At 32.9% G+C, this 22983-nt stretch overlaps 1 protein-coding gene across 1 annotated transcript in view; it reads left to right on the forward strand.

Moving 5' to 3' along the window:
* The first annotated feature begins 705 nt into the window (after window positions 1–705).
* The window catches only part of alpha-Man-Ia (alpha-Mannosidase class I a), a 221709-nt gene continuing 199431 nt past the window's right edge, over window positions 706–22983 (forward strand). The window contains exon 1 of the mRNA XM_070109523.1: window positions 706–2000. Coding sequence (XP_069965624.1) covers window positions 1392–2000 — 609 coding nt within the window. The 5' untranslated portion in view covers window positions 706–1391. The remainder of the gene's footprint in view (window positions 2001–22983) is intronic.

Genomic DNA, 22983 nt, shown 5'->3' on the forward strand with positions numbered 1-22983 from the left:
TTTTACGCTCTTTAGGGGATGGGAAATTTTGTACTAGCTTTTCTAAATGTCCCTCTCTTAATTGCAACGCTGCACGATAAAAACACACACGAAAATTGTTACCAAAAATAGGCAATAATAAAATGTAACTAAACGGGAGACGATAAACTAAATCAAACAGAAAACAAATAATGTAAAATAAAGTAATCTCTTGTATTTTGGTAGCATCTTCACTGTTATTGGAAAACTATAATTTTCTATTATTCTTCTGGAATTGACTGAGAAAGAAATGCTGGTATAGTGATTTAGTATATTAAATTATAAACGGAAAATTTTATTTTTAACGATTTGAAGAAAACGCATGATATCGTATTTCTTAACTGGAATGCAAAAAAGAAAACATTGCCAATAAGAATTATATTTCAGAGAATTTTGTTTGCATACAAAGTGAAAGAGTTCCAATTAACAACCAGAGTTAATTTTGTATGCCTTGTTATAAACACTATTACGCGTAGCAAACGCTTTCAAAAACACGTCTCACTAAAAGCGAATAACTTTCGTTGTAAACAAAACTAAATTACATACAATAAAAAAAATCTCCAATGGGAGCCTCAAACAACAACTAATAAAAAAGAAACTATTACCATCAATTCGCCGATTTTGTGTTACTTATAAAAATTACTCAGTTCTCAGCGAATTGCTGTTCCATCGCGCTCTCCCCCTTTGCGCCAAAAAGTGGTGTTTTGCGTTCTCTGACATTTGGAGCTGTCATATTGACAGTCGTGTGCGATAGGTGATTGCTTGTACATTTATAAAACGCTTCTTGCTATCATCATTTTCAGAGTTATTTTGTGCTATCTATTGTATATTGTGGCTTAAAAAGGTTGCTGGCATACAAATTATTAATTATTTAAACACAATTGCATTTTTTACAAAGTTCTGAAACAAAAGAGCGTATCAAGTGCCTATTTGATACTCGCTACAATTTCGCTTGAAAAGCAGTAAAATTAGAAAAAAATGATGTTTTAGTGGGAGGTAACTTGAACAAAGCACACATAGATACAAAGTGAAAGTGTTATTTTTGCGTGTACAAAATATGTAATTGTGAATTTGAAAGAATTGCAACTAATGTGAAACTAATAACGAAGCTTTTATTATTGTGCAACCCGCCGTCCAGTTAATATTTAGTCTTCCTGCCTTTTTATGTTGTGAATTATAATCTGTGAATTTTGCAAAAAAAAAATTGCAGTTACCGCTGACCCCTCCCCCTTAACGGTACTTAATTTTTTGACCATTCGTCCCCAAATCGTGTGTTTGCTCTCGCAGAAGTTAAATAAAGTAAAACAGCGAATTTTATAGAAATTAAAATCACAAACTTTGGAAGTGAGAAGAAACCCATCAATTGAATCAAAATGTATCGCATTGGGCCGATTAGTCGTAAATCGAATTTTCATTTGCGTGAAAAATTCCTTATTGGTTTGGTGTTAGCTACGCTATGCTTACTGTGCTTCGGTGGTATATTTCTCCTTCCCGATAATTTTGGCGGGGAACGCGTTCTGCGTGTTTATAAGCAATTCCAAAAAGCCGGCCCTGAAATGTTCATACCGGCACCACCACTCGCTGCACACGCACCGAAAGATGCTGATCCACATTTTATTGGCGACCGTCAGAAGCTACAAGCTAAAATCAAAGAAGAATTAGGTGAAATATTAGATAAGCCAGAACTGCAGCAGCAGCAGCAACAACGCCAACAAGATGCTGGTTATGATGGCGAGGAAATGGGCGTAGGCGATGATGGACAACAGCAACAACAAGGCGCAGCACCACCTTTAAATGGTGAAGGACCACCAGAAAGTGTAGCTACCGCCGGAAAAGGACAGAATATCAACAATGAAGACGCGGCAGCGCGCATGGATAACAACAATTTACCTGTGGGAAAAATTGCTAGTTTAACAATTAACCCGAGCGCAAATGCTGATCCGGATCCAAAAGTGGAAGAGAAGAGGCAGAAAGTTAAAGAGGTAAGTGTGTAGATTTTAACATGTTTGAGTGTGTTATAGTTTTGCAAACATACATACATAGGTACATATGTACAATATGTTACAATGTAAGTATGTATTAATATGCATATGTTACATATGTATGTATGTATGTGTGCATTTCTTTAGTAAGTCTCTAGTACTTGTTTCTACAATAATATTGGTATGTTTGTATATTTGTCTTTTTTTTATTGTCGTACTTAAGTACTTTGAATTATTTTAATTGGTCATTCTTAACGCCATATTACCGATAAGCACCGACCTTGTTGTAGAGTTAATTCCGCGAGTATATGATTGTAGCACCAATATGCGCTTATATTTGATATAAAATTTCAAGTGCACGGTCTTTGTCTGTATTAGTGTTTATTCGATTGCAATTGCAAGAAATAGTTATAATATTTTTATATTGTATTAATAGATAAAAGTGTATGTACATAATGTTTTTATATTGAATTAATAGATAAAAGTGTGTGTACACGCCTCGTTACTTAATTACACGGACTATTAAGATTAAATTGAATGTAAGAATTATATATACATATGTATATACGGGTATGTATGTATGAACTTGTTTCAAAAGTTGTAAGGTGCCTCCTGTAACGACAATGAATCGATACAAATATAGATATATGTATGTATAAAAAGTCCCAAAATTGCTTCTTTAAGAATATTTAATTGAAAAAATACCTCAATTAGACTTTTTAATGTTTGCATAAAAATTTATACATGCGAAGTAGTGCCCCTATTTTTTCAGCATATATCTGCTGTACAAACTGATCGATCAAAACCTTTTTTTTGTATGGAAAACTTTTTTATTTGATGGGATATCTTATATTATATATCTTGAAGTATTTTCCAAACCAATACAATACAATTTTCGAAGAAATCTTTCGGATTGGACCACGATAGCATACATATATGTATGTATGTACCATATGTAGGTGCATACAAACTAAGGATAAAAATTAAGTTTTTGTATGGAAAATTTTTTTATTTGATAAGATATAAATTTAGCATAGACTAAGACAGCGCTACAATCTCTCTTTTTTTATGTAGCTTCGGTATTATTCGGTATTATAGCTGCGGTACAATGAAGTTAGCGTTTTTTCTAGTTTTGAATTGATTTATTCTAAACAGATGTAATTTAGACTCGCTTGCGCCCACACTTTAATTCTCACCCATATAAACCATACTTTTTTTTTTGCATATATTCACCTACATACTATGCACATATGTATGTACTTCCGTGGGGTATTCGCTTTGTTGCCAAGTGATCGTTCGCCCTTTCGCCGTGTGATACGAGACCAAACATCTTATTTACACACTACTGACCCACTTGATGTGCTGTGTCAGCAAACAAGGGAGCACATATTCAGTATTGTTGTTTTCCAGTTTTACTTCAAAAGACGTTTAATTTTTTTTTTATAGTTTTTTTTTTGCTATATTTTTTGTTTTCCTCAGCATTAATTATGCACATGTATATAGCAATGACCAATGCGTAAATTTTAATGCCGCACACATAAAAAATTGCATTCTTTATGTAGTGAGAGTAGCAGAAGAAGCATATGTTTGTTGAATTTTCCGCCGCTCTTACAGGCATGCTATTAAATGATTGTCTCAAATGTTCACGTTGTGGAACCTGAAATACACCTTATCTGATTAGTGCTAGTAATTTATTCATTTTTTTTTCGTTTTCTCGTCACTTTTGTTTCGCATTTTTTGCGTGCTTTCAACTTTCAATTTCTTTGTGTAGAAGTGTTCTCTCAGGCGTTCAAACAACTTTTTTTTGTGTAGACAAACATAATATATAAATTTGACTTGTGCTTGTAGACGATTTCGTTGTTTGTTTATTGTTTTGTTAGAGTTTTAACAATAACAATTCACTGTAAATTGACCTATAATGTTGTTTAGCTTCTTATTACCTCCACTAATATATTTATTTACTTTTAATATCACTAAAAGTAAGAATATGCTACTGTACAATGGTATAGATATGTATTTATCCATATACACATATTTATTTATTTGCGTTTCTTCTCTTAAAATTTCCATTGCTTTCACAAATGTTTTTTTTTTATATTTGTTTTCGCCGGCAAATAACCCTGTTTTCGTTCGATCTCTCGTTTTCGCTATTTCTCTTAAGCTCTTTCAAACAAAAATGCGCTAAATAACATAAATAAAACAAAAATATATAAAGTAAAGCAGAATAAAAAATTAAATTTTGCTAAGATTTCGAATTAGTATCGCTACATTAGTTACACTCTCATTGCACACCGCGAGTATTTTCAAAGCGGAATCACTTCCTGAATTTCTTCTCTCTCCGTTTCTATTTTATTTTGTATATACACATGTGTATGTATGTGTGCTTTTTGATTCAATCTAATCTAATGCTGTGAAAGCAATTTCGTATTTTATTCCACAACACTTTTATTGAAAACTATTTCAAATCAATAGCGTAAAATTGCAATACTGTGATGAGTGGAATTTGCCGCTGGGAGGAATATGATATAAATTTAGTTAAACTTTGTTCAAATGGCCAATTTATTTATAAAATTCAACTTAAAATATTTGATAAAAGTGAATATTTAAGCAAGGCTGTAAAATTTTTAATTTAAATTTTTTTGATTGAAAATTAAATTTTCAATTTTTAATTACAATTTGAGATTTTTTATTTTTCAAACCTTTATTTGGGATTTCAGTTTTTTTTCAATACGGTATTTGGGATTATAATTTTTTATTCAATACGGTATTTGAGATTTTTAAAATTATTTTTAGTTTAGATTTTCAGAATTACAAAAAAAAAGTTTTACTTATTTGTAACCCCATGGTTAGATCTCCAAAATAACTAGCAAAATAACTAATTAATAAATAACTCGAGTGAAATTCGGTACGTGAGAATCGAGAAAACATGTCTTCTTCTTACCTTAGCAATGTATTTAATACCAGAAACAATATTAATGCCAGAAACCCAAAATGCAAAATAAACTGGAAATTCTCTCAAAATTTTAAGGAGTCATCTTATCCATTAGGTCGCGTTTTAGGCGTTTACCTTGCAAATTCACCTTTAAATCGTATTCATAAATCTCGGTGCACTTTCGCCAGATTGCAATTTACCACCTGATTTGAAAAAAAAATTGTGATTTGCATTATATAATATTATAAATTCGAATTAATACTTCAGCTTTTATTTTTATATCCTGAACAGGATATATTGAATTTGCCACGATGTTTGTAACACACAGTGACGAGCTGGTTCGATTTAGCTTTGTCAGTCTGTTTGTCTGTGTATAGCGAACTAGTCCCTCCGTTTGAGATGTCGATCAGAAATTTTGCACACGTAATTTTCTCCTCAAGAATCTGCAAATGTCGAAACCACCAAATTCGGACCACTATAATATATAAATGCCATACAAAGTGATCAATCAAAATCAAGTTCTTGTATAAATAATTTTTTTTTTAATATTTTATCAACACAAAAAGCTCCGAAGAAATTGTTGTGCATATAGCTGCCATTAAAATTGACTGATCAAAATCAGGATAAAGATCTTTTTATAACCTTTTATGCTATAAGAAATGCACCTGTGAAGGTTATTTTAGTTGCAGCCAAGGTTGGCGTTTTTTTCTTTTCTATCTAAATACTATTAATACTTTAAGTTTCACATCGCTTAGGCTTAATTCATATCTCAATAATATTATCAACAACTTGTACTACAAGTATATGGGCCGATATGCCCGCCTTATTATATGTACATAGGTATATTTCCAAATATTTAATATTATAAAAATTTGTTTGAAATAATTCTAAACACCAATGTTATTAATTGTTATTAGTCAACTGAACATCGTAAAGTACTAAAACTTTTTTATTAAATATATAAAAAAAAAATGCAGTTTGTTGAAATTCATTTGTCCATTGTTGATGCTTTATCGTTAAAATGTTTGTTTTTGTTTTGCTTTTTCTTTTATGTTATGTTCAGTAATACGATTTTATTAATTTCTTGCATACTTGCATACTTTCACATTCATTTTGCGTTTAATATCCATATATGTATACATAAAGAGTGCTTTTTTCGGATGGTAAAATTTTATTTTAAAGAAATTATAGAAACATTTAATTAGAGGCAAGGATGTTGGTTGTATTACCACATAAATTTTTTGGCATTTATTCTGTGAAAAAAAATTTCGTGCATTAGTCCATCGGCGCTACGTCATGTGTAAATCAGCTTTTTTCAGTCGAATTTTGCACCATTTCTTCCAGCAAAACTGAGCAAATTTGTCAATAATGATCCATTCCAATGTTCGTTTCCAGCTGCTCTTACTAAGTTTAACAAATAAAAAAAATTATTATTACTATAGACGAATACAGGTAATAATCGAAGAACTAGTCAAAATTTAAATTGTTGACAAAATGGCAGCTTCCAAAAAAAAATAGTTTTTATGAAAAAATTTACATTTCAGAGTGGCTTAAAAAACGAAATTATTATCAAAAATTGTATTCCTTCGATCATTTCCTGTCAAATGTACATATCTAAGAAGGTCATGTAGAAATTTAAAGTCAATTGGTACATCCGGTGAAATTTCCTTACCGACTCTGAAAACAGCGTTTCGTAAAAAAAAAACAACGCGTTAAGTTCTGGGATCCGATTTTACTATATTAAAAAAATCTTACAAACACGCTCATAACGCCGAAACTATTTGCCGGATCAACTTCAAATTTTCGGAGATTATTTTCAAATAAATATATCGATATACATATATGCAAAATTCGATTTTTTTAATTTCTCGGAAAATATTTTCAATATCGATATACGATACATGTAGGCAAAATTAGATTTTTTTAAAGTCTCGGAAAATATTTTCAATATCGATATACGATAGATACATATATGCAAAATTCGATTTTTTTAAATTCTCGGAAAATATATTCAATATCGATATACGATGTATATAAGCAAAATTCGATTTTTTTAAATTCACAAGTGGATATAATCTCTTAATTAAGTAAAGTTATACTTCGTTCGGTATACATATTAGAGAGTAGTCTTTTCAGGACTCAAAATATGGATTTACGTACCCATTAAGCCAGATGTATCCTGTTCATATAAATTTCCACGATTTTTAAACATGTTCCGATATAAGCGTTTACATGGCAATTTGCCAAAGTATACTGCACAAAAATGTCAAACACACGCGTTTATTTTGACAGCTATCCCCCTAGGAAATTCTATACGTCTAAAAACACCCTGTATAAACATATTAATTACTTACAAATTACCGTGTGCCATATATAATAATTTCCCGCTCACAAACCGTATTTTTACACGTCTATGTGTCTATGAAAGTTAATATTTATACATACATACATATATACTTGGAGAAAACTTGTCTAGCTATCTAGCTGGTGTAAAAATACTAGTCGCGTTATGTAGTTTAACGACATCACAATAATGAAAAAGTATATACGAGTACGTAAGTATAGTATCTACTTGTAAGTATGTCTACACGTGCTGTCATTAACATTTTTTTAATTTGTTTATAAAAAGTGACAAATGTGTGACAAATGCAGTAAGATATGATTTTTCCTCAGCCATAACTATTATCAGCGGTGAGTTACTTTGATGAGTAATTTTAAATTCTAAAACTAATTACAAAATTTACTCCTCAATTTCTTAGCTCGTACTTCCTTACTCTGAAAAAAATTTTAGATTTAAAAATTTCACCGCAATATTATAGAAAACTCTATAACTATACATCATAGTATCTGCAACAACTGCAGTTTTTTTTTTAATTTTTCCAAATATTCGCCATATTTTTCAATTAATCGGTTGTTTTCAAAAATATATATGTAATTGCTATCTGCTCTAATCTCATTTGTTTACTTCAATATCGTTACACTATCCAATATCAGTTATAGAATTGTGTGTCTTTCCAGCTCAAAACAACTAAAATCATCACTTATTTACCATGTCTCTGTGTTGATTGTTTGTATCAACTATACTCGTACCTATGAAAATATTTATCTACTCGCCGATCATTGTTGATTTTACGCGATAATTTTTCGCTTGAACTGCATTAATTGTTTCCTCTCCTGTCGTAGTTTTGTTGCTTAGAGCAATGAACCTTTAAGTTATAAAGTTGCATTGCATCTATCTAAATATTTACATACAGGTTGGTTGAAAAGTTGGTTGGTCTCACCAAGAAATCGCACTACTAGCTCCAAATTTTTTTTTTCAAGTTGGTACATCTGTCGTGAGAACACAGTTACAAGTCATTCTGTCAATTAATTCTTTATTTCCAAGCCATTTGAAATTGACGTGTCCTAAATTGAAACATGAACGTTTACAGTGGTCTGAAGCTGGTTGTTCAGCTCCAAAGCAGGTGAAGTCACAACGATCAGCAAAGAAAGTTATGGCATCGGTTTTTTGTGATGCAAAAGCCATTTTGTTGATTGATTATCTGCAAGTTTTGGGATCAGGCTGGATGAAAAAATTCGTAAGAAAAGATCTGATTTGCAGCACAAAAAAATCATTTTTCATCAAGACAATGCACCTGTTCACAAAGTGTTTTAACAATGAAAAAATTCAATCAATTAAAGTACGAATTGCTAAAGCATCCATCGTATTCACCAGACTTGACTCCTAGTAATGACTGCCTCTTCAGAAACCTGAAACAATTCCTTCCCGGAAAGCGTTTTTAGTCGAATGAAGAAGCTATTACAGGCGGGTATTTTGCAGAGCTTCCAGAAATTGATTTTAGGGATGGCATACAATCATTGGAGGATCATTGGAATAAGTGTATTGAAGTTAAGGTAGATTATATTGAACAAAAAAATATATTTCGTGCCAAAAACAGTATTTTTTCATTTCGAGCGCAGAAACTTTTCAACTAACCTGTATTTACACATAGTTATATTATATATGCGCCTAGACTTTATGTGTGTTATTACTATGTGGGCTTTAAATCAATTTTGATAAAAAAAATTAATTGAAATTTCATTGGAAGCAAACGGAAACCAGTTGGGTAATTATTGTTGATTTCAATGTTTCCACGTGATACTTACGGCAATTCTTTATATTAATTCAAATTTCTTATTAATAGCAACTATTAGCTAGAATTTTTATTTAAAACCTGCAAATGAAAAAAATAATTAATAATGAGTGGAATAAAGCTCATCAGTTGTAAGATTTGAGAATTCGATAATACTCGTTGAGTAGAGTCTAGAAGATTCCAGTTTACTTTATTGCTATTTCACTATATATAAAGTCTATATATTTTATATATATATATAATAATATTATATATTTCGCCAGTTTTTTAACCGAAAAAAACCACGACAAAGTTGGACTTGCTCATCGGTTTCTTCGATTATCGTGGTTCACCATGAATTCGTGCCACACGGTCAAACGGTCAGTAAAGAAGACTATTCGTTGTCAAGGACCGGATTTGTGAGCAGAAAATCCATGGATACAATAAAGCGCTTTCACGTTCTAGCATGATTGTGACTGACTTTTTGATCAAACACGAAAGGTTAGTCAGCGCTCAGCCCCGTATTTGTCGGATTTGGGTCCCTGTGACTTTTTCAGTTTTCGAAAAAGAAAACTCTGTTTCTGCTAACGCGTCATGAGTCTATTGAAGTCGAGTAGCTTTAATTTGCATAATTCACTGAACCCCATCCTAGAAGAGGTTTAGATATGAAAGTTTAAACCATTCACATGTTTGTATTGGTTCAAAATGAGTCTATTTTGAAGGTAATAATAATAAATATTTGTTTTAAAATATGTGAAAATTTTTTTTTCTCTCCGTCTAGGTCAAATTTGATCAAATGGTAAATGAAGTTAATTTTTTAAACTTCAAATATACTTTGAACGGTGTGTGTGAGACAGTGTTTGAACAACTTTTTCAAAAACGCCTGACGTAAACTCCGTAGAAAATCTGCCCTACATACTCAAGCAACGACTTACGTCAGTGAAAGCTCCCTCTAGCGGGGGAGCCTTTTTTGCTGATCGGCGCTTGCTCTGTCATCGAGTTATTCATAATTATAAACTATATATGTTATATATGCACATTACTATACTTAGAAACGCCATAATAGTATACGCTCATGTATCGCTTACGCCCCACAATTTTTGCACGGTAATGTTCATTTGTATATATTTACGCGACTGTAGGTACTGAACAAACAAACTAATGAATAAATTTCCATTCTGAGAAGCTGTGTTGTCACCCACTTTGCTTACTATTGATTTCTAATTCAAATACAATGGCGCCATAACTTTTTCCATAGACATCGCTGTTCTGCTCAGTTGCTCCGCTAACAAATCTCTTTTTCTCTCTATCGCAATCTCACTTAATAAAATCATTGCCATATATTCCCATATTGTGAGTGTCGCCACTGTAGATGCCAGATTTGGTAATTCATCTGTAATTCTACACTTCTACATAACCACACTTTCCAATGAATTAGTTTCTTATCTCATTCAACTCGATGTCAGCTCAAACATGCTTTTTTGCTCTGGTCTCTTTTAGTTTGAAAATTTATGGGTTTTGCCCTTCAGCTTAGCCGCTTGTATTTTTATAATTTATTACATTTTTTTATAATTTTTTTTATATTAATTAGTTTGTATGCGTTCTACATTTTATTTTATATATGTATTTGTATAAGTTCTTGTGGCTCACGATCATCAATTAAATAAAATATTGCATGCTACGCACAATTAAAATTATATCCAGATAAAATTAATTGACTTTGCTCGTTTTAATATCGGGGTATATTGTATTCCGTTGACCGTAACCACTAAATAGCAATAGGGGCAACTCATCTGATGATATCGATCAATTACTTCAGTAAAACAACAGAAACATACGTAGTTTTTCAAAAAGTATAACAATAATGCGTATTTTGCGAGGGTTACTAGTTTGATAACTAGGTTACTCAACAAATTATGCGTGATTTCAAAACTTCATATACAAAGTGCGTTTCTTGCATACATACATACATACATATGTGTATTACAAATTATTATTAATATCGTTGCGAAGTGCGTTTCCTGCATACATACATACATACATATGTGTATTACAAATTATTATTAATTATTTTATATAGAATCACTCTTAGAGGTAGAGCTGAAAAGTTTCAGTAGTTTTAGTGTACATATGATCAAATTTGACCCGGACACACAAAGAAACTACATTTGCACGTATTTTAATACAAAACTTTATTATCGCCTACAAAACAGGCTTCTTTTGAGTCAACAAACATGTCAACGCGTAATCTAATTTTCCGTACAGTTGCCTCGGCTTGGAATGGCGCTCAGTGCCTTCAGTTAATGAGTTTTACCTTCAATGAACTCATTGTGCGTTCTCCGAAGCGGACTTTTCCAGTTTCGAAAACGGAAAAAAGTCACAGAGAACCAAATCTGGCAAAAACGGGGCTGGGCAATGATTCTCTTTTCATGTTTCGCCAAAAAGTCAATGCTAGAATGTGACGGCACTTTATCGTGTAGAACAATCCAAGAATTTTCTACCTACAAATCGGTCGTTTACGACGAATTGTTTCATGCAAATGCCTCAATACAGCCAAGTAGTATTCCTTATCGACGTTTGACCCTGTGCAACGAAATAATGTTGAACCACAACACAGTAATCAAAGAAAACGATGACCTTGATTTTTTACCAAATTTGACGTGATTTTTTAGGTATCGGCTCATTGTTGCAACATTTGCCACGATTCCGTAGCCATGGTTCCATTAGAAACCCTCGTTCCTGCTGGTAAAAAAAAATGGGACAATCGATTTTCACAATCTTTTCTCGAGGCGCATGTTTCACCACAAAATCGTACGCCATACTTCCTCATCGTCAATGCAGGCTTAAGTTCCGACCTTATGTAATAATAGACCGAAGCATTGAGCGAAACCATTTAATTCAATTAACGGTCTAATTTATTAAAAGCTCCACTGAAATATCAATTAAAATTCAATAAATACATAAAATGGCAAATGCCTTCCTCCACCCAATTCATCATTTGGTACATATATATATATATAAGTATATTAGGATGGGTCAAAAAAACCACATGTTTTTTTTTTTTTGCTGAATTTTCGTATCTGATAATAAGGAAAAAATCGAAAACTGTTATTCGGAGTACCTTCCCGTTACAATCAAGAGCTCATACTTGGATAGACTTTCTTAGAGGTATCTATCAACCAATTTTTCAGAGTACGAAGCGAACAGAAAAATGTTTTTTTTTTTTACCCATCCTAATATATATGAATGTATTTACAACAGTTATTGCAACAAATTATCTACACGACCCTCACTAGCGCCCCAGCGATCTGCCACAAAGGCCACCGCAAGCGCCGTTTAGCCATCCCCCGAGGCAAGCTTTTTCGGTGCGACACATTGAACTGCAATTGAATTAATCGGATGTTGTTAGTGCCAATTGCGATAAGCAGCTGTTAGTCACCTGTTGCGCTGCGACACCACTTGGCACAATATGTGGCGAAATGCCGCTGAACTTACACTTTCCATCGCGACGAGCTGCCCGGCCGTAAATCAATATGCCGGCCCCTCGTGCGCCCCTAGGCGCACTCAAAGCTATGGGAGTGAAATGGGAATAAAGCGCTGGCAGTGGTGCTTGGCACTATAACGGTACCTAAGCGAATGTTTATACATACATATATCGTTTCGTTTCCCATTGTGCGAAGAGGTAGGTGGCAGGCTGTGTGTGGGGTTTGTCGGCCACTAGTGACCGGCTGACGGCAAATGGTCGCCAATTTATGTTTTCTGTTTTATTTTATTTTTATTTTTATTGTTTCGACGCTGTTAATGAAATTTCCGACTAACGACAAATGAATGCACATAAAAAGTGGCTAAAATTCTACGGCGTGTAATTGTCGATGTTTTCGTTGTCACTTTTTGTGCTGTAAAAATATTACGCGCATTTAGTGTTGCTCTGGCCCTATTAACGTACATTACTATATATAAGTATATATGTGTATATTTACATACGTAGCACCATTACTGTTGGGCAGCGTGGGCGACAGCAATCAAAAAATGCTATGAAGCGTGTCAATGGCCATTGGCCCCGTTAGCTTTGGTGCCAATGTGCCCAACGAATCGTAAATATAAATAATTGTTATTGCTGTTGTCATCTTTTTTAGCATTTAAAATTTAGTGCCGGCCACCGGTTGACCACCACTTATAATTATATTTACACATACATACATATGTACATAAGTATATAACAACATGCCTTATTATATTCCAATTTGGTGCCACGAGCGTGTCGTTTTAGCCGGTTTAGTAGTTGAGCTCTGCGCGGAAATGCTTAGCATAACAAAGTTGCTAAGTAAATGGTAACCAGTGTGGGGTTGAGGTGCCGTAATTATTATTTTTTTCAGTTTACAGGAGAAAGTTTTTCTCGAATAATTTGATTGTAGGTCTATGCTTTAGCACAGGAAACCTTTTTTATGTCTCTCTTGATTCTAAACACAAATTTATATTAATATTTACCAAGCAAAAAACGTTTGCTTCGGTGCACCCTTCACAGGTGCGTTTTTTTATGGCATAAAAGGGTAATAAAATATTTTTATTCTGATTTGGATTATTTCTTGCCTTGGATTATAATCTTGTCCAAATTTCATGAAGATACCTTGAAAAGTAAAAGAGTTTTCCATACAAGGATTTGAGTTTGATCGTTCAGTTTGTATGGCATCTACATATATGATATAGTGATCCGATATCGGCGGTTCCGACAAATGACCAGCTTATCGATATCTGAAAAACTAGTTCGCTTATACACAGACAGACAGACGGGTATGGCTAAGTCGACTCATTTATATATATATATGTATATTCTTAATAGGGTCTACGACGTTTCCAGGGTACAGAAATTAAGGGTATACAAATGATACATCACTCGAAAGTTGAGAAAGGCAAAGTTACTGTGAAAACAGCTGGTTTTGTCTTGTTCTTCCTGCTTTTGAAGTGATCATAAATTTAACGTCGAATTTTTGCTTAAGACATATAATTGCTGCACGTGCTGTGTGTGTGTTGTATTTCTCATCATACACAATAATGACAGGATTTCCGTTATTTATGCGTATTTGGCCAAGAAAAATAGTAGCAGCAGCAACTGAAGCGATTTTTGTCATATCTTTTCGAAATGTCCCGTAAAGAAAAATAATTTTTATGTGTATTTTGCTCATAGTGAAACATCATGAGAGCGGCTTCTCTTTTGTTTGCGCTCAGATACGTGTAGATTCAAGTAGAATATCCTCTTACGACATTATAAAATATTTTAGAAGTAACAGATAATGATTTTTTAACACCTTTCCTCACTGGTTTTTTTTTTTTTGAATTCTTGTCGAATTTTATGAAAATCTACAATGGAAGACTTTTTTGTCGATCCATGCAGAATTTATTGCACATTTAATTTTTTACTAATGTCACTACTACTACTAATTTATAAAGAAAACTGTTCTTTGTTTTTTAATTTTTAGCAAATCTTTATATAAAGTCGTTGGAACTTATTGCAAAAAAAATTTCGTGCTTTCCAAAAACTTATCTTTTTAATATGGATTTTTTGAAACTCTATGGTTGAAATACATTGTCAAATTTTCGAAAATCAAAAATTTTTTTTTTTTTTTTAAATCAGCTATCTAAAGTTTGATTTCTGTTACTTAAAGCATGAATAAATATTATATAACAATGATCGAACATGCCATGCGTCTCCCAACCTTTTGATCTTTACTCTTTTTTCCTAATATTTTTAAGTTAAAAGAAACGCAAAATTATATATGTCTGCTATCCTCCATATTTTGACATTTTTTACTATTCGTGAAAGTTCTATTTAAAAAAAAACACGTTCTGCATATCTCAAAATATCTAAATTCAGTGAGACAAGCGATGGTGCGTGCCGAAAATTTGGATCGCGTTTCTCAGCTTGTTGTGACATTTGGTTACCACTTTGCGCCTTTCACACTAATACAAAATGCTTAACTTTTATTTAGTTTGCGGCACGCTGCGGCAACGCTGATCTCAAACACACACAGTACAGAATTTGTATACTTGCGATCAGTATATTTAAAAGTATATTGACATTTCCATATGCTTTTATATTTATATGACATACTACCGAAATTGAATAATATAGCAGAATATCGAGAAGTTTTGTAGCATTTTTTACACTTAAGCAAATATCAAATATATGGTTACATAATTTTTTGAGTTCTCGGGCATGTAAATAACAAACATTCTTTGACTCAAGGTTGCCGTTTGAACTCTGGAAGAGGTCATGAAACTAAGTTGGTAATAGAAATTATAACTACACATACCAGTGGGAAGTACGTTTAAACCACTTTCACGATACTAATATATCAATATTCAAACTGCTGTTGGTTTAGGTATATACTTACATATGTAACTTTTATATATTTTTTCGATAATCAAACATTGACCTCTTATAGCATTTGAGCTTGACCGCAAAATGTTATATACTACGAAAACCAAGGGAAATATGAATTATTTTTATATATTAACTTGTTAAGTTAATTACATATCAAATTTAATAATTAGCCTGAATAAGCCATATTCAAATTACGAAGGCTTGCATTCTGAGATTGTTGGCTAACTCCGAAAAGAGGAGAAATTACTTTTTGATTTATGACTCAATCTGTCGAAAAAATTGGTATATTCCAATACCCTGAAAAAAGTGGATTTTGTAAAGTGCTAGGAACATATTCGTTCATTTCCAAACCTGGTACTTCCATGTTAGCAACAAGAGCTCCTAGTATATAATTTTCATAGGCCTGAAAATAACATATGATCAAATTTGACCCGGACTAGTCCATTTTAACTGTGCTCGCAAACCGTATCGATAGAATTTTTCCTAGATTGGTACAACCTTTTTTCATGTTTGTGTGAAGTTTGATCGCTATTCGTAAATTAGTGTGTGTTTGACAGCTATTTCTGTACGATATGAAAAGTTTGTCTGGCCATTTGAACCTTGAAAAAAAGAAGTGTACCAGATTTCTTGAAATATTGTGTTTCCAATGGCATCACGGCTACGAAATCGTCGAAAATGAATCGTTCGGAAATGTTTCGGGAAATCTACTTTATCACGAAGACAAGTACTTGATTGGCATAACGCATTTAATGACAGTCGTGAAGTCAAGCGAAAATTTGCCGGGTCGTCCATTCACCTCTGTTAATGACGATAAAAGTTAAAGAAACAGTGCTTAAAAATCGTTGTGTTGGCATCAGAGAGATTGCAGAATATCTCAGAATCTCTTATGAAACGACTCAACACATTTCGGCTAATGTTTCAATGCTACACTCGTACCCAAAGACGTGAATCTTTTGCAAAAACGACCTCTACTCGATCGCAAAAGAAAGCCTTTACAACGCAGCTGAGGAGCCTAACTCATCAAACGCATTACTACTGGTGACGAGACGTGTGTTTGTGAATATGACGTCGAAACTGTCCAACAATCTAAGGAATGGCGTTTCAAAAATGTACCGAAACCGAAAAAATCAACATTCGCCCTCTCTATACTCTCTATACTATCCCGAGTCGGGTAAATTTTTATAATCTACATAAACAGTTGCAATCTATTTTATATATTTTTATATCTTGGTACAACCGAGTGCGCTTTTATTTAGAGCTTTCTATACTGGATGTAAAAGTATAAAATTTCCTAGAGGGATGGCTATGAAAGTAGCTACCTAAATAAATGCTTTTGACGTCTATCTTCAGTTAGTAGTTAGTTTAAGTACATGCTTAAAAATCGTGGAATTGGTTCCCCCCGCCAATATCAATCGTCTAGGGGTTAAACAGTTCCAGGAGGTGGATGCAATGAACTGGCACTTTTTAAGGCGAACTTTTGTCATATCAAGATTTATGTCATGTGACTAGACCACGTTAGGCTTATTGTGATACGTCAAGTCAGTTATGAGCTACCAGTTGCAAACCAACTTCCGGCGCGTTGCTAACTACATAAATCTGGCTATGCTGGAAATAGTTGGAAAATTACTAAAATAGTGGTCATCTCCTTTTTTTCTATATGTATTTTGATATGAAAGTGCTATACCGCTAAAAAAAAAAACACCCTTTAGAAAACCGAGAAGACCGAAACCCACCAGAAAACCGATTGCACACAAAATATTATTTTCCGCCATGTGCCAGTATTTCTCCAGCTTATGAATTGTCGGAGCATTTCGTAGAAGTGATAAAAATAAATTATTTCTATGAAAAACAAAAGCAATAAAAATGAAAAAGGCACAAGAAAATGTATAATTATGAATAAACTTATTCGGACCGCATTCCATTAAGCGCTTCAATTCGCCAACAGCCGCAATGCGAAAATTCCGTCGAGGTTTCGCAACTCGCACGGTTCGCCACCGCGTCGAAATTACGGATGCTGGCGCTGCAGCGTTGCATTGCCGCGAATCTCATTAATGAGTTATACGACTAATTCGCATTGTTGCATTCGCAAATTACGCTTATCATTCATGCAATTGTTGCAGCCATCTCTTGTTTTTGTTTGGCTTTCCTTTGTTTCTTTTTTTCCACGTGTTATTGCCACAGCAGCGAACAACGGTAATTGTAGTACAGTGCAATTAAAACAGCGCGAGCGTAAAAGTGAAAATGCAATTTAAGTTTTGTCGCAATAATAGAGTGGTGCGCTCTACACATTGCATACATACATATAAACGCGGCTCCCTACAAGTCGTTTCAAAATACTTCGCTTGTACTGAAAAGCTCTCTAAATTATTAGTTTGCTTGTCTTTGCCTTTGTCGTCGTATTCACACGTTTTTGCTGCTTTTTACGTGACGTATTTTTATTATACCCTTAACAGGGTATATATGTACAAGTATTTAGTTTGCCACCAAGTTTATAACACACATACGGAAGCGTCAGAGACCATATATAAATATATATGTTTCATATAAATGATCAACGTGACGAGCTGAGTCGATTTAGCCTTGCCTGTTTTTCTATACATCTGTCAGTCAGTCTGTTTGTATATATGCAAACTAGTCGCTCAGTTTATGAGATATCAATCTGAAATTTCGCCACGTCCTTTTCTCTACAAGAAGCTGCTCACCGCCGATAAAGCTGACCTACAAATTCACTTTTTATTACAAAAAAAGTCTTTATTTGACAAAATATCTTCACGAAATTTGGCATGATTATTGTCTAAGTCAACGGTACAATGTCCGAAAAAAATTTCAGATCGGACCACTATAGCATATAGCTGCCATACAAACTGAACGATCAAAATCTAGATCTTCTATAGAATATTTTTTATTTGTGAAGGTTATTATAGCTTCGGTGCAACCAACATTGTTATTCTTATTACTTGTTGCTTTTGTTTTTGGTTCGAACACAAACAAAATGGAAATTGGGCCAACCAAATACATAAACCACCGCAGCTGTCTACATATTTACTTATTTATTTCGTCTCGTGCGAATTGGAAAAAAAAGTTAAAAATGAAATTCAGTTTAACAAAATTAAATGTAATTAAAATCTTCGGTCTCGCAACTGCAGTGGATTTTGCTAATTTTACTGTCGCATAATAAGTGAACCGGTTGCCACCCATCGTTCCTACTATATATATGTATATATATACTTTTCTCTTTACATTAATAGCCGTGTTTTATAGACAACTGTTGCTTTTCTAGAGAGACTGCGTCGCGTTGAGTGTTTGCCCGTCACGCATTAGAATGTCACGAATACATCGCTGACTCAGACTAATTTATTTTGCATTAAAATATGAGTGCAAATTATCAATCTCACTTTTATAAATTAAATATAATTTTAGATCATTCAGTGCTGAACAAGATCAAGTTATACTATAGTCAAGAAAAAAAGTCTACTTCATTTTAATAAACTTCCCGTATTTTTCGATACGATTGTATATAGTACATGGGGTTAGGTGAGCAAATGGCCCGATTTCATGTATTTTTAACATCAAACTAGATGCTGCAGAGACACAATTTATGCTATGATCCAAGAATCCAGCTTTAAATGTCACGGAATGTAATCCCCAGCATATAGGTTGGGTTAAAAGCAGAGTGATACAGCTAGGAAGAAATTTTCATAAAATTATGGTGCAAAACCGCTATATGCTATTTATAGAGGTTTCACACTTGGTCGCCGTATCTGGCGATAGTTTTTTAAAAGCACTGATTTTATTTTTGACATGAAAAATTAGTTCAGACTAGTACCCTAGACCCTCAAAAGTGGGAGTTAGTTAGAAGATGTAATGCTGATTTTACTACAGTTTATTACACTAATTGTAACTGTAAAACCGGTATTAAGTTTCCAACATCGTTTCTTTTTGCAAAGATAGGTCGAATGGAAGCAAGAGTAAAGCACAAATTAACGTTGCATATATTCTATTCCCCTTTGAAGTATCTCTTAGACAGGCTACTCACTATTTGAAAGTCTTCACCTAAACATAATTGCTTCTGCTTAATATTCCTACATTAGACCACCAGGTTCCAGGTTCAGAGATAATTGCCTCCATCAAAAATACCAAACGTTCATTAATTAGGCTAAATATCGAATTTCAAATATTTTTTTTTGTTCAAAACTTTTAAATAAGTTTTTTGATTTAGTTTCTAAGTTCCTTATTTAAACCAAAAGCATATTTAAGTAATTAGTAAACTCCTCACATTCTTACACACTTTTCGTCACTTTCATCAACCTAAAATACTATACTCTCAGTCTCCATCTCTCAATTATTTAGCTACCGAATTTTTATTAATCTGCCGACAGCTGTAATTTGTGGTAATTGCTTTTGATTTATATACTCATCATATAATATTTTATTAAGGTTGCCCCAACAACACGGAGAGCACACAAATATGACATACCGCTTTTGTGGCGGTAAATTGTTGTCATAATTTATTTGACAGCAAACAATAATTATCACACATTGCTTTGCTACTTGTCAGTTTATTGCACTACCACTCGTATGAAGTATGGCATTTGGCTTTTTGTGCTGTAAAAACTGGAGGTGTCACCTCACAACCATTATTTGTTCGCAACTTCAATTCAAGTGCAATTAAGGATTGAAGTTAAAAATAAATGAACTTTGCAAATACCACTTCACCATATTTTTTGTTTTGATTGCTTTTTAATATGAAAATAAATACAGAATGATATTGCTAAAATATGTATATATAGATATAAATTGTTTTTGGCGCCGCTTTTAATATTTATTTTTTGATAATATTATATTTATATATTTTTTTTGCTTAATTTTTCTTGCCAATTCAAAACTTTTCCATATTTCTTATATTTTCAGGTGAGTCTTCATATACAAAACTGAGTGTAGTTATCTTTCAAGTAACTATTACGATGACAAGTTCTATATGTTATTGTTATAAGAAAAGGTAAATATTACAATATACTTTTCATATGAAATGTAATTTATTGCCCCTACTTCTTGTTTACATTACCATTTGTGTTTGTCGTAAATTATAAATAATTTCTATTTAAAATAAGTGAGTATGTAACTTCTAAACTCCGTTTTGATTGAAAAAATAATCTACCTAAAACATTAGCAGTGCATTTTATGACGTAACCTTTATGGTTTTCCCCTTATTATGTTAGATATCGACTGTCTACTAAATTTGTATGCATTATATCTGTAATGATAAGTTAATGCCGTCACCAGCCGTTGCAGCACAAAAAATTTTTTGATACCTCAGTGAAGGGTGCTACTCCTCTACTTAAGTATAATTATTTATCCAAGAATAATAGAAATAGAAATTGCGAGACATTTCCGTTACAATTTTGAAGTGAGTTCACAAAATGAGGTAAGCGATTGAAATGTTGTATTTTTTTTTTTTTATATGAAGAATAAGATTTAGAAACGTGAAAACAGGTATAATTATCTCAAGATAAAATTTGACCCACATTACACATCAGAATTGCTTTGAGGAGTCTACTTTATGATGAACACTAGTAATATTTGAGTGGCATAAAGCATTCAGTGAAGGTCGTGAAGTAATCGAAAGCTTGCTTCATGCGTGTCGCTGATACCCCTCTGTTAATGACGATAACTTCGAAAAAATTAAAAAAAATAACAATGCTTGTAAATCGTCGTGTTGACATTCGATAGATTGCAGAGGCTGTCAACATCTTTTATGGATCGGCTCAACACAGTTTTGTTACTTGTTTGGGTATAAAACGTGGCAATGCCATTTGTGACTGACTTTTTCAGTAAACTCGAAATGAGATACTTCGGTCAGTCACAAATTGTAATAAATACTTTGTTTTGAAAAATTGAAAAATATGCATACAATATTGATCAGAAGTGAAATTTCTTCCCCAGCACAATTCAATTTTTGATATTACTTTTGGGATAAACAGTATTTTTACAAGCCATCTTATTCATTCTTTGTATACTAACCTCCTTGGAGCCAATTGCTGCTAACACCAATATACTTATAAACACTTGTTGTAAGTATATCTTTGAGTTATTTTTAACACATTTTAACTAATAGTTTCTGCACGCCGCACATGCTTTCAAAAAAAAAAACACTAAAAACTAACTACCATCAGCAACAGCAAAGACATGTGCACTGCTTTATCGACACGTTGAGTTTACATGAGTACTGAGAGCGAGAGAGCACTGTAAAGTCAATAAATGTATGGTTGTTCTTCTCCAATATAGTTCTAGACCAAACATAGAGTAAGATGTGTTGTAAGATTTAAAAAAATATGTCTGCTTATACTTTTCATTAAAAATTTTGAAATTAGCACAAAAGCTTTTTAAGAAAATGTTAAGCAATCTCTTCGAGTGTGTTAATTGATTGAGCAAATATTGTTCTTTATTCCGATTTAAATGAGAAATATAAGAAACGAGTTCTTTTACGCAGATTTGAAAAACTAGGGAAACGAAAGCATAAATAATTAGAATCGAAAGGTGTGAAATATTTAACCCACAAATTTTACTGCAATTTTTTTTGAATGAACGAGCATTAACTATCTTTTCATACATGCCATATTTTCATTGTCGGTAGTTACTTGTGTCCCATTTTTATTTTTAAATATGCTTCAAACAATAACTGGATAGATACTAACTTATAAAGACCAACTAGAAAAAATTCGTGGTAAATTCAGTCCGAAACCGTATACTTTTCAGCCGCACTTTGGGTATAACATTGAAAACACTGTCAAAAATTGTGAAAACATGCTCAACCTCTTCCAAAAAATTTTATTTGCCTAGAAAGTTTATTGACAAATGGAGCTCATTCCCAAGACCCTAGACAGTTTGCTTATTTAGTGAAAAATACCCTTGAAGTAGTGGACGGTTGAGGGTAATTAGTATTTAGATTTTTTGTGGTCGTGGTTCTATCCATCTAGGTTACGAACCACATAGATGTGTTCATAGCTATATTTTTGGGCAGCCAATAGGCAAGTGGAGATTTCCCTCGCCGAAGAAATTTTGAATTCAAGCTTGTTTTAACCATGCTTTGCCAATATTCGGCTCTTATCTTGAAATAACAAAGTAATACTGCGCTGGGAACAGAACATTTTGGTATCGATTTAAAATGGGTCAAAAATATACAGTTATGGACAAAATAATAGGTGTACACAGTTTTTATTTAATTTCTTTGAAGTATTTGCAATTAAAACGATTTTGTTGTAGATATATTTACGCTTTACCTTATTAAACATAAATATGTCGAAAATCTTTCATTCCGAATTTTGAAACTGATTTTTTTTAAATAGGAATATCAGTGGCAAAAATAATAGGTGTAAAATATTTTTTTCCAAATAAAATCAAATAATTCAAGTTATCCATTTTTCGGTTCATGGGTTTTTAATCTGTATATCCTGCATATCCTCCGTGGTTTTTCATAAATTTTCCAATTCTATTCGGCATGGATTGAATTCATTTTTGGCAGGTTTTTAATAGGGTAGCATCTCAAAGTTCCAGCAG

The sequence above is a fragment of the Bactrocera oleae genome, chromosome 5 (genome assembly GCF_042242935.1).
Source record: "Bactrocera oleae isolate idBacOlea1 chromosome 5, idBacOlea1, whole genome shotgun sequence".
NCBI classification, from domain to species: domain Eukaryota; kingdom Metazoa; phylum Arthropoda; class Insecta; order Diptera; family Tephritidae; genus Bactrocera; species Bactrocera oleae.